General features: G+C 50.6%; 1 protein-coding gene across 1 annotated transcript in view; it reads left to right on the top strand.

Moving 5' to 3' along the window:
• Positions 1-13,540, top strand: part of NUP88 (nucleoporin 88) — a 262,426-nt gene that overhangs the window by 125,935 nt on the left and 122,951 nt on the right. The window contains exons 13-14 of the mRNA XM_085649559.1: positions 8,470-8,535; positions 8,739-8,819. Of these exons, the coding sequence (XP_085505685.1) occupies positions 8,470-8,535; positions 8,739-8,819 (147 nt within the window). The remainder of the gene's footprint in view (positions 1-8,469; positions 8,536-8,738; positions 8,820-13,540) is intronic.

Below are 13,540 nucleotides of genomic sequence, written 5' to 3'. Positions count from 1 at the left end.
GTTTGTGTGTGGGTCCCTGAAGGTGGCATAATACATGCTGCAGCCCTTAGGGTCCCTATTTAGTACTCATGCCCTGAGTACCAGGGGTACTAATTTACTAGGGACTTACAGGGATGCTACAGACCTTGCCAATTGTGTTATAATAGCACATTTGTCTTATTTTAAGGTAAAGCGCATTGGCACTGGGGCCTGGTTAGCAGGGACCCAGTGCACTACCAATCAACATCAGTACCAGTGAGCAAAATGGTGGGAGTGACCACGTCAAAAGTGGTTCTTTCCTACACTTCTCTCCTCACTAAGTGTTCAAGTGATTAAATAATAGAGGGAAACAGTCATAAGATTTATGGAATTGATGGAATCATTTCTCAGCTAATTAGTTACTACATTATCCCTGTAGGACTTGGCCCTTTTTCCCTCATTTGTTTTCATTTTTCATGTTGATGCAGATTCAGGGGGCCATTTTACCTACCCCTGAAACTTCTGTCTGAGGGCCTGAAGCACAAAATGGTGGCCACCTGTGACATCACCAGCATCCACTGGAACCTACCAGCACCTTCCAGAACATTCCAGAACTCTGTGACAGTTGGAGGCGGTTTAGAATGTTGGGGAGTTAAGAGAGAGTGTTGGCAGTTGGAGCTGGCAGTTGGCACCTGACTGGTGAGGAGTGAGCAGCAAAAACGTGAAGGAGGAAGGAGTGAAGCAGCAGGGGTGGAAACTTGTGCCTGGAGTGGGGTCCATAAACCCACCCTTGATACTAGTCCCTACTGACGGAGCCCAGCCTAGAGCCCTGTGTGGGAAGAAGTCAGAAAAACCATCCTGAGGACCTGGACAGCAGGAACAGGCCTTAGAAACAAGAGAACAGCAAGATCCTGACCTGGAAGCTGGTTTCCCTGAAGTCCGACGTCGAGTAGCCTAAGACCTGGAGCCCGAGGTGGAGAAGCGGCGCTGACTGGAAAAGCAGACGTCGTACCCGGAGCCGCCTGAGGTCGAGAGAGGGCGCCGTCAGAGGTCGTGAGGAATACCAGAGGTCGAGGAGGAAGTCACCCGAGGTCGAGTGAGCGGCGTCATCGGAGGAGTGAAGTCCGCCCTCCGGAGTCGTCGGAGACCGAGGTGAAGGGTAACGGAGGTCGGGAGTGAGGATCGCACTCCGGAGTCGCCGGAACCTGTGAGAATCGTGCCGGAGGTCGGGAGTGGAGGTCGCACTCCGGAGTCGCCGGAAACCTGTGAGGAGCACCGGAGGTCGGGAGTGAGGAGCGCACTCCGGAGCCGCCGGAAGTCGACATCGAGGCAAGGCCGGCCGACGTCATCGAAGCCGAGGTCGCCATCGGACCGGAGCCGCCCGAAGTCGACATCGAGTAGAGACTGCCCGACGCCGTCGAATCGGAGGTCGAGATCGAACCGAGGCCGCCGACATCGGACCGGAACCGCCTACCGGCGTCGTCAAGGAACTGACATTGTGCCGAGGCCGCCGAGATCGAACCGGAACCGCCTCACGGCATCGACACGACTCCAGCGGCGTCGGAGCATCAGAAAAAGGGCAGTAAGTGGAGTAGAGGGCGCCTAAGGCCCTGTGGAGACCTGAGAGACTGCTCTAAGGGGCTAGGGAGGTGCTGGAACCAACCTGACTGTGCCAGGGGTGAACTGGGACTAACCTAGAGAGGTTGTTTGGAGAGAGAAAGCCAGGGCACTGGTATTCCCCCCTTGATCTACCTCAGTTTAGGCCTCAGCCTTGACCCAGCCAGGGAGTAGTCCCCCTCGAGCCTTCCACAACCCTACAAGCTGTGCCTGGGCCAAATCAGCCCTTAAGAATTGAAAAGTGATCTGATTACATGAGTGTTGCTGTATACTTTTAATTATTTATTGGGGGCACTGTATTTATTGAGTTTTTACCTATTTATTGCTTCACTATATTTATTGGTCCACAGGGCTTGTTGGTGTACAATATTTATGGGTACAGTATTTATTGCCTCAGAATATTTAATTGCCTGTATTACCTGCACTTATATTTATGTCCCTTGTATTTATGATCATCCCTATTTATTGAATCTTCAGACAATATTTATTTGACCTGCACTATTTAAAATTTGTATATTGTGATTGACTTATTTATTTTTCCAATCAGCAACTAAGAGAAAAAGATAAAGAAAGTTATTTTCATAATTTTTACGGTGTAGAGTCGTTTTTGGAACGGATGCACGCATGGTTATTGTTTGGGTATGTTGTATGCTTAGCACGGAGCCTGATTCCTGACCACTCGAGCCAAGCTACCACAGTGTGTCCGGAAGACCACCACCACCCCTTCTAGTGTGGGAGTGGTTTTCCAACATAAATTGGTGTTCAGTGGTGGGATAGAGCTGTGCCTACGCATACTCAACAATAACTGTGGGTAGTCCATAGGCCTACACCGGGAGTTTTCTCAAGAGCGGCCTTCCTAATTGTGGGTTTTTGTTTTTTCCAAATTTACTCTGGTGGTGGGAGGAGGTATTATTAAAGGTACCCCCCTGCATAGTTACTGCACAAAAACCTGTCCTCTAACCTGAGTGGGCAAGATGGAGTTTGTACTAGAAAATCTAGAAACGTACACTGTGGCCCAACTCAGGGAGTTTTGCCAGCGGGAGGGGGTGTACTGTCCCCCAGGAGCAAAGAAGGGTGCACTCCAAACCAGCTTAAGGGCTTGGGGGGAGGCACGCCGAGAAAGCAAGGCTGAGGAGGAGGACAGGGATAGAGAGCCTGACACCGAGGGGGCTGAGATGTACCAACCTGAGGTGGGGAACCTGTCAGCGGGGCCCAGAACCATTTCTAGGAAGGGCAGCAGTGCCTCTAGCGGTGGCTTGTCTAAAGTGGAGTTAACAGACCGGAGGGAGAAAAGACAGCTCACATGGGACTTAGCAAGGCTGGAGAAAGAGATGGAGGAGAGAAGGATGGCGCACGAGCTTCAGATGAAGGAGTTGGAGCTGCGTGCCCTCCAGATGAGTGTGTCCAGCGAGGACACTGGTGGCAGCATACCGGAAGCTCCACAGGAGCTAGAAGTTTATTTACCCCAGGATGACATCACCAGGGTGTCTGAGGAGACATTGGGGTGGGAACCTGAAGGGGGTAGTGCAGGGATCTCCCAACCCAGCGAGGTGGGAGAAGTGGCAGATAGCCCAGCTAGGTCCCAGGGAGAGAGGGTTGTAGGGCCTCACGACCTATCTGTAGGAAGGCGTGAGACGGGGAGGTGTCCCGAGGTGCCCCAACCGAAGTCTCAGGGCCTGGAGAGTTCCGCAAGGGAGCCCCAGGTTGGGAGCCTAGGCTGTCCCGATGTGCCCTCCAGTGCAGGGGAGCCCCTAGTGTCAGGAGGACCCAGGGCAACTGTAACCAGCGCGCCCAAGGTTCTGGGGTTGGCCCAGTTTCAGGGTTTAGGTCCTGGGCTGGGATGCCAGGCTCAGGGGTTGCCTGACCTGGCGGGTGGGGCCTCTGTTAACCGGGTCCCCCCGAAATTGACTTCCAGGGGTACTTTTCCCGTTAGGAGGGTGCTGAAATCTGGAAGGGGGTGCAGAGGGAGGAAGGTCTCGCCTCGGGCACCGACTCAGCCTAAGGGTTTAGACCCTAGGTTGAAGGATCAGTTGAGGGGTCAAGGCCCTAGACTGAGGAGGAAGTGTTGGTCTGAGGGTGCCTCGCAGGGTAGGGTGAGGAACCCCAGAAGAAGAGTTAGGGGGAGGAGAGCCTCGCCCCTGAAGGCTGGTCAGCCTAAGGGTGTGAACCCCAGGAGGAAGGACCAGAGGCAGTTTAGGACTGCAAGGAGGAGGACCGGAGTGGTCAACGGGCACTACAAGCCTGGGGCTACTGCCCCCCACTCCGCGAGATCACCCGGGCCAGAGACATCTGGACGGCCCAGGGGCCGGTCCTGGCCACAACTAGCTAGGGAGCCTCAGTGGGGTGGTTTTGTTGGTCCAGGGAGGCTTGTTAGGGAACCATTGGGTTCCAGAGCGGAGGAGAACTTGCGGGAGCTCCTGCCGTTGCGGGCCGGCGTCCACCTTTTCTCGCCCCAAGCAGGGAAGACCATCAAGGCATTGATCGGTCTACCCTGGCTTTTGGCTGGAAGGAGGTTGTGTAGGACTTGGCCCTTTTTCCCTCTTTTGTTTTCATTTTTCATGTTGATGCAGATTCAGGGGGCCATTTTACCTACCCCTGAAACTTCTGTCTGAGGGCCTGAAGCACAAAATGGTGGCCACCTGTGACATCACCAGCATCCACTGGAACCTACCAGCACCTTCCAGAACATTCCAGAACTCTGTGACAGTTGGAGGCGGTTTAGAATGTTGGGGAGTTAAGAGAGAGTGTTGGCAGTTGGAGCTGGCAGTTGGCACCTGACTGGTGAGGAGTGAGCAGCAAAAACGTGAAGGAGGAAGGAGTGAAGCAGCAGGGGTGGAAACTTGTGCCTGGAGTGGGGTCCATAAACCCACCCTTGATACTAGTCCCTACTGACGGAGCCCAGCCTAGAGCCCTGTCTGGGAAGAAGTCAGAAAAACCATCCTGAGGACCTGGACAGCAGGAACAGGCCTTAGAAACAAGAGAACAGCAAGATCCTGACCTGGAAGCTGGTTTCCCTGAAGTCCGACGTCGAGTAGCCTAAGACCTGGAGCCCGAGGTGGAGAAGCGGCGCTGACTGGAAAAGCAGACGTCGTACCCGGAGCCGCCAGAGGTCGAGAGAGGGCGCCGTCAGAGGTCGTGAGGAATACCAGAGGTCGAGGAGGAAGTCACCCGAGGTCGAGTGAGCGGCGTCATCGGAGGAGTGAAGTCCGCCCTCCGGAGTCGTCGGAGACCGAGGTGAAGGGTAACGGAGGTCGGGAGTGAGGATCGCACACCGGAGTCGCCGGAACCTGTGAGAATCGTGCCGGAGGTCGGGAGTGGAGGTCGCACTCCGGAGTCGCCGGAAACCTGTGAGGAGCACCGGAGGTCGGGAGTGAGGATCGCACTCCGGAGCCGCCGGAAGTCGACATCGAGGCAAGGCCGGCCGACGTCATCGAAGCCGAGGTCGCCATCGGACCGGAGCCGCCCGAAGTCGACATCGAGTAGAGACTGCCCGACGCCGTCGAATCGGAGGTCGAGATCGAACCGAGGCCGCCGACATCGGACCGGAACCGCCTACCGGCGTCGTCAAGGAACTGACATTGTGCCGAGGCCGCCGAGATCGAACCGGAACCGCCTCACGGCATCGACACGACTCCAGCGGCGTCGGAGCATCAGAAAAAGGGCAGTAAGTGGAGTAGAGGGCGCCTAAGGCCCTGTGGAGACCTGAGAGACTGCTCTAAGGGGCTAGGGAGGTGCTGGAACCAACCTGACTGTGCCAGGGGTGAACTGGGACTAACCTAGAGAGGTTGTTTGGAGAGAGAAAGCCAGGGCACTGGTATTCCCCCCTTGATCTACCTCAGTTTAGGCCTCAGCCTTGACCCAGCCAGGGAGTAGTCCCCCTCGAGCCTTCCACAACCCTACAAGCTGTGCCTGGGCCAAATCAGCCCTTAAGAATTGAAAAGTGATCTGATTACATGAGTGTTGCTGTATACTTTTAATTATTTATTGGGGGCACTGTATTTATTGAGTTTTTACCTATTTATTGCTTCACTATATTTATTGGTCCACAGGGCTTGTTGGTGTACAATATTTATGGGTACAGTATTTATTGCCTCAGAATATTTAATTGCCTGTATTACCTGCACTTATATTTATGTCCCTTGTATTTATGATCATCCCTATTTATTGAATCTTCAGACAATATTTATTTGACCTGCACTATTTAAAATTTGTATATTGTGATTGACTTATTTATTTTTCCAATCAGCAACTAAGAGAAAAAGATAAAGAAAGTTATTTTCATAATTTTTACGGTGTAGAGTCGTTTTTGGAACGGATGCACGCATGGTTATTGTTTGGGTATGTTGTATGCTTAGCACGGAGCCTGATTCCTGACCACTCGAGCCAAGCTACCACAGTGTGTCCGGAAGACCACCACCACCCCTTCTAGTGTGGGAGTGGTTTTCCAACAATCCCTAACTGTGTTTTTGATTGAGCCTTCTTATCAAAGATACTCATTTTACATTTTCATAATAAAAGTACATGCCAGATACGTGCATTTGACGTGATGGCATTTCATGTGTGTTACTCACACTCAATATAGGGTAGTGAACTAGCTCCAAACTAAATGAGGCAGAAAAATAGGACGACAACAGTGTGTATACATGTGGGCATAACCATTAAATGGACGTAAACCCTCACTCACCCAAGGGTGACGAGCTTCATCATTGCGTTCCTCCAACACACTGGGCCCGCAAGGTACCCAGTGTGGGCAACAACTTCCCCTCAGGGAAGGAGCGGTAGTGTTCTAGTAAAGCATGTGAGTATGTCTAAACCTCTATGGTGTAAATGAGGGGTAGAGTGCAAAAGAAAAGGGTGGTGTGTAAGTTAAAACTATTTCAATAGGTACTGATAAACTTTATTCCTACGTCCTACTGGATAGAGTTAAAAAAGTAACATAGATACAGGGTTATGGATGTCTACCCTGTATGGCAGTCAACATGTTTCTGCCCTAGATGACAATAAATTGTTCGGGGCATTCATCAGGACGATGGTATCTAGTCACTGCATAACTGTGTAAACCATCAAAAATTAAATAGAGCGGACCAACCATAATCGATTTGTCTTAATCGAAATTCAAAAGATCTGGCGATCCTGTGGTGGAAAAGAAAAGAAGGAAAAAAACATACAATTTGTTGTCAAAGTGTGCCACCACTATAATTATTTCATCATGTGTTACATAATCAATAACATATCTTCAAACTAAAATGAAAAAGGGGTTTCTGCGCAGGAAGACATATCTTTACATTTCAACTTTGGTACATTATGTTGAGACTAGCATAAGCTCCAGACCAAATGCAGTCCTAGATATAAGGACAAGTTGTCTTCATCTCCAGTTCTCTGGGCGTCCAAGTGAATTAGCCTCAGTTCTTCCTCTGATTCATTGACCTAAAGCTTGAATATGAATGAATGGGTCCTGAACAAACCCCTAGTGATCCCCTTCTGATCTAAAAGCGAGTCAATTCCCCATTGCGCCCATATCTTGCCTCGATTTGAGAGATGTTAGCAGAATTAGTAAAATAACTGATTTTCTTTAACCCTCATGCTTCTCGGAATCTGCCATTGCTTGAAGAGGCCGAATGCAGTCAGAGTTCATGAATGCCACGTGTACCCCTGCCCACTTGTTAGCTAAGGAGTATTTGTTCCCTAGTAAACAAATCAAGGCACTGTTCTCTAGTATCAATACTTAATGAGAAGTCCAACTGTGCATCCAAGAGAAGGTCTTTGTTCCTACAGCTACTCATGTCATCAATCAACTGTGGAGGGTGAAAGGCTCTTCTCTTAAATCTCACTCAACTCTTTTGACCAGAAGGATTTTAGTAGTTAATGTCCTAGTTTTATGTACATTTTATTTTAATTGGGCATCTATATAGCACAATCCTGTCCTATGCATTTGTGGATTTCTTACATAGAGCACAAGTATTATGTTCATGTGTGTGACTGAAGTAAAAATGCATGTTTACAAAAGGTTGTGGAGGGAAACAAGAATGCAGGAAAAATATACCTACAAATATATATTTGGAATAGGCTTCCACGAGACCATGGGGAGGGAATGGGTAGGCTGAGCAGTTAGAGGTTATATGTGGAGAAATTGTCAGATGAGGCTTTTTAGTGTTTTCCGGAAGAAATAGATGTGTTTGCCTACTCAGAGGAAGGGTCTGTCTTTCTAGATGCGGGAGGCTTCATGAGAAATATTGTTTTCTTCAGTGTTGTGGTTTCCTGGGGGATCCCCAATTTCTTCAGATATGTGCTGGCTATGCTGCAGTATGACCGAAGAGGAATTCTCTTTTTAGTCGAGTAGTTAGGTTTGTTGGTATGGATGACTTTTGTAAATGATGGACAGTGATTTGTTTTCTTATGGACTGTCCCTTACCCTCCCAAAGTAAGACTGAGCAAACAACAGTTTAAAATAATTTAAACCTTTATGGAGTCAGTCATAAGTTCTCTACGAAATAGTGTCCTTCTGAGAGTTTGTTGAATTTCCACCATTATAAAATATCTTACATTATTTTAATTGCAGTGTACAAAATAACACATTTAAATGTAAAAACAAATCACTACAAACCTGTCAGTGTCACACATGCCTAATCTTTTCCATTGCACTTACATTTAACATTACCGCGAAAAACTATCCAGCAAGGTAAAATAACAGGTAATCTGAGACTTCACACATTTTAATTTTCAAAATACATATTGGCATAGGAAAGAGTATGGCTTTGGGAGGGGTCAGCATAGTTCATACAAGGTAAACCTTATAGTCTCCTTTTGCTTGTAGTCTGATCTCTCTAATCCTATGGTTTCAAAAAGCAATGCACATTGTTTTTAGCATGATTTTATTTCGTTTTTCCATTAAAGGGTAACGTTTTTGATTGGCCAGAAGACCAAACAGCTTGAAGATCTCAACATCTGCAGAGAGGAGAGGTATGTTTATTATTTCCAGTACTGAGTTTTAGTAACAGAATATACTTATATGTGTAGTCACTAATATTTTTACATAAATTCTTTATTGATCCAAAACCCTAATTGAACCAGATGACTCGCTTTTAGATACAGCTTCATTTTCCTATGAAGATTGTCTTAATCTGCTTCAGTTTGCCATTGACTACTTTCCATTGTAATGTTAGGAAAAGCCTTCGAGAAATGGCAGAGCGCTTAGCAGACAAATACGAAGATGCTAAAGAGAAACAGGAAGACATCATGAGCAGGTATGTTATGTTATGCATATTTGCGTTGTGCACTAATCACCCATGAGGGTATCTAGATGCTTCGTAGATGGGTAGACGGCGGTTGCCCAGGAGATTTATTCGAAAAGCGAGGTCATAAGTTTCTTGCAGAAGTCAAGCGATGAGGAAACTCTGATGTGCTGCTGGAGAGATGTAGGCGAAGGCCCAGCATCCTGCTCTGTTTTTGTGTATGCGTGGAATGTGTTCAATCATGTGTTTTTTTTCTATTGAGAGTGTTTGTTCTATTGAGAGTACGTTGAGCCGAGGTGCCTGGAGAGTTGGTGTAAGTGTATGCGTCTGTTCAGGTAGGCAGGTCCTATTTTGTGTAGTTCTATGTATCTGTGTGTGAGGAGTTGGAGATCCCTTTTTTTTGGGTCAACACAAACCTGACATCGCCCTCCTTCAAGAAACTCACCAGGCCTTGGCAGAGAGCGATAAGTTATGGAGGGACTAAGTGGTCCGGGTCCAGCAAGCTAGCATCTCACCCACATCACGAGGTCGGATTGAGGTGGATGGCCCACTTAGGCATTTCAATACTTCTACACAACATCTCTCATATAGAACCCTCCAAAGTTGGTCGGGCACTTATGGTGGCTATGTGTTTTCCAAGATCTCAATGCAGGGGACAACTTTAATTGTGGCCTCTGTGTGTGCCCTACAGATATCTGGGTTTCTTTCTAAGATTGTTAGGTTGCTGACTGCATTTGGCACCTCTAGAGTCATCATTGGAGGGGTATGAGAGTTACACTTGTTCCTTTCTTTTTTTTTTTTAAACTTCTTTTTATTAAACATTCGTCAGTATCAATATACAGCATCCTAATAGGCAATATTCATTAATACATAATTCTCTCCGTAGTACACATTCTGTGAGATATAAGCGTTTGTAACATATTCAACTTTCAGTCAGGTTCCCATCTCGAGACACCCCCTGCCCACTTGTCGACCCAATGCAGGATCATGCTCTCTGTGACCCCTGGAGACTCTTGCACCCACAAGCGAGAGGCTACACCTTCACCTCATGCCCACATAACATTTGGTCTCGCATTGACTACTTCCTTTAGTGACTCAGCAGTTAACAGATGCAAACATAACCCCTTGTGGGGTCTCGGATCATGACCTTGTGGCGCAGCATTTAGACCTGGGTTTGCATACACCACTGCGAGGATCATGGAACATCAATACCTCCCATATTAAGGACCCGGAGGCGAAACGTCTCCTCGCAGATAAGGCAGAAAGATATTTGGAAGATCATAGGGGCTCGGCGCAGATGTTGTGAGGGATGGGGAAGGCTGTGCTATGTGGAATGCTGATGAGGGATTCAGCGCTGATGAAACGGAGGCTTTCAGAATCCAGACGGCAGCTGGCGGCAAGGGTTGGATCCCAGACTACTGTCTACTCTTCCTATATGAACCTATCCCTTCTTCCCTTAGCCAGAACAGCTTTCTTTGGAAATACCAGTTGAATACACACTGTACCACAGAGGCGGAGAAATGCCTTTTCCGCATATGACCGAGATATTACAAAAGGGGTGAAAAGGCGGGTAGGCTGTTGGCTTACCAACTCCGCCAACAAAATTCTTCTAGGACGATTCCTGCCATGCAAGATTCAAAGGCTCGCCTCATCACCTATCTGATTGCAATAGTGGCGGAATTTCAGGAATATTATGAAAGCTTATACACAGCTTGAACACCCCCGACCCCAGACATAGAATCCACTTTTTTTTTAAACCCTACAACTTTAAAAGCTGACACCCACCAAATCTGTGCATCCGGAGGGAGCGATCACGGTGGAGGAAATCAACTTGGCGATCTGAAAGAGACACGTTAGTGATAGATTCCTTTCCTTAGAATATCCCCAGGCGTCAGACTGGAGCCGTAAAGTTTTGCTAGCAGTACCCCTGCGCGTCAGTAGGTGGCGTCGTGCGGCTCAACGTCAGTCACTGGCATCGTAAGTGCCGAGATGACATCACGGAGACTACTTAGGCGCCACCCATGCGTGCTGACGTCAGTTCTTTCTTTTTCCGCGCCAGAAATCGCAGATCGTACCTTAGTCACTTTTTAACTACCCTTTTTTGTGAATTTTTGTCTCCTGTACAACTTTGGTTTCCTTGGTGCACGAAGGAATGCCTGGATTTAAGTCTTGTGGGGCCTGCCGTCGCAATATGTCGGTGACAGACCCCCACGATGTCTGCCTCTACTGCCTGGAGACCGACCACGACTCCCGGTCCTGTCGGGCCATGGCCCCAAGGCCTTGAGGAAGCAGTGCCGGAAGCTGCTGGAGGTCCGGCACTCGTCCCAGCGCAGTTCCCGGTCCAGGGGCCGTTCCAGGGACTGCTGTCGCTCCTCGGGGTCCAAGTCTTCACCCTCGGATTCGGGTAAGAGACAACACAAAAAGAAGTCTAAGAAGCGTGTTCAGGGGACAGGGGTTTTGCCCCTGCGGCTTCTTCGGAGCCCGCACAGGTGCAAGAATTTCTTGCTACCATGGACTGCCTCTTTAGGCCTCGGGCCCCTGCCGGCGTGCCTTCGGGCCCCGCGTTCCTGTGTCCGTATCCTGTCGGGCTGCCGGCGGATCCAGCTTCGGCGCCACAGGATCCTGCGCCGTTGGCTCCGGCCACGGCGCCACAAGGTCCAGCGCTGCCGTCTCCGGCCCTAGCGCGACCCTCGGCTCCGCCTCCGGTGCCGCAGTGGGTGCCATTTGTCCCGCCCTTGCCCAAGCGCCACCCTCGGCTCTGCCTCCGGAGCCGCAGTGGGTGCCATTTGTCCCACCCTTGCCCAGTTTCCAGGACCATTTTGTTCCTACATGGGATCCGTATAGGGACACTGCGCTGGCTCGGCCCCGGCCAGCGCCGTTCTCGGCACCGTTTCTGACGCAGTTTGTTCATTCTCCGGCTCCTGCTCTGCTGCCGCGGTCTGTACCACATGCGGCGGAGGTGGAGGATGGCTGGGAGGGGTCCGAGGACCCTCTTGCCCGTCTGTGTGACTCCGAGCAGGACTGGGCGGACGACTTGGAGGATGCCGGCGACCTTGACGTCTCCTCTGACCCGGGGTTTGCCTCTCTCCCGCCTACCATGGAGGAGGGCGCCTCCTACACGATGGTGCTCCGCCGGGCAGCTGAGGTCCTCAACCTTGCTCTCCCTACGGTGGCCCTCAAAACTAATCTCCTCACTGAAGTGCTCCAGACGGCGTCCACTTCGTCGGAGCCCCTGCTACAGTTTAACGACGCCCTCACTGACGTCTTGCTGGGCACTTGGTCGCGGCCAGCCACAGGGGCCCTGTGGATAAGAATGTCGCCAGGCGCCGGCGCCTGGTGACCCCGCTTTTCTGACCACTCATCCTACGCTTGAGAGCCTGGTCATCCAAGGCTCGATGTCACAGAGGGCCTTTCCCACGGCTACGCCGGATAAGGACTCTAAGAAGCTGGAGCAGTTCGATAAGTGGTTGTTCTCTTCGGCCAACTTGGGGCTGCGGTCTGTGAACACCGTGTGCCTTTTGGGCCACTATTCCCAGGCGGTGTGGGATACAGTTGCACAGGTGTTGCCTCAGTGTCCTGAAGAGACCCAGGCTGTGCTGTCCCAAGCTATTGCCGAGGGTCAGGATGCGGCTAAGTTCGCCATTCGGTGTGGTTTGGACACTGCGGACTCACTAGGTAGAGCGATTTCTACGACTGTGGTGCTTCGTCGCCACGCCTGGGTGAGATCTACTGGGGTCTCGCCACATGTCTAAAGCTCACTCATGGACATGCCGTTTGATGGCACTCGCCTGTTTGGCGATAAGGCCGACCGTGCACTGGAGCGTTTTAAGGACTCGCGGGCCACGGCCAAGTCCTTGGGTCTTTCCACGAAAATCCCAGCCACTCCTGGTTTTCGTTCCTTTCGTGGTCATAGCAGAGGCGCCCAGGCATGTTCCTTCAGCAAGCCTGTGCTGAACCAGCCTCGACGCGGCTTCCGCTGGTGCAGGTCTGGGAATCAGCGTGGGGTTTAGTCCACCTCCGCCCCCGCTGCTTCTACCGCCAAACATTCCTAATCTGAGCTTTGTGGAGCACCTCACGCCAGGGGTGGCAGGATCCGCCATCGCCTCCCCCACTGGCACGCTATCACATTGGACAAGTGGGTGTAGCAGATCATCCGCAAGGGTTACTCCCTTCCCTTTCAGTCCACCCCTCCAGCCATGCCACCTCGGTACCACCGCATGTCGGGGGGAACACTTGGCAACTCTCCAGCAGGAAGTTACGGCTCTCTTGGCCAAGGGGCCCATCTAGTGCGTTCCTGGGTCGAAAGTAGGGAGTGGTGGTTGTTCCCACTACTTTCTGGTCGCCAAGAATGACAAAGGGGGTCTGCGTCCCATCTTTGATCTCTGGAATGTCAACCGTTTCCTCCGGAAGGAGAAATTCAAAATGCTGACTCTAGCTCAGGTCTTGGCTGCCCCCGACCCTGGAGACTGGATGGTAGCGTTGGACTTGCAGGACGCATATTTTCACATCCCCGTCCTGCCGGCCCACCTGTGTTACCTGTGGTTCACGGTAGGCCAAGAGCATTTTCAGTTTGCCGTCCTCCCCTTTGGCCTTACCAGCAGCCCTCTGGTGTTCACAAAGGTGATGGCGGTGGTTGCAGGTCACCTGCACAGGTCAGGGGTGTCAGTCTTCTCTTACCTCGACGACTGGTTGCTGAAGGCGGGCTAACCCCAGGCAATTGTCAGACACCTTCA

The sequence above is a fragment of the Triturus cristatus genome, chromosome 3_2, assembly GCF_964204655.1.
Source record: "Triturus cristatus chromosome 3_2, aTriCri1.1, whole genome shotgun sequence".
Taxonomy (NCBI): domain Eukaryota; kingdom Metazoa; phylum Chordata; class Amphibia; order Caudata; family Salamandridae; genus Triturus; species Triturus cristatus.
This window is presented reverse-complemented; position numbering and strand designations above follow the sequence as displayed.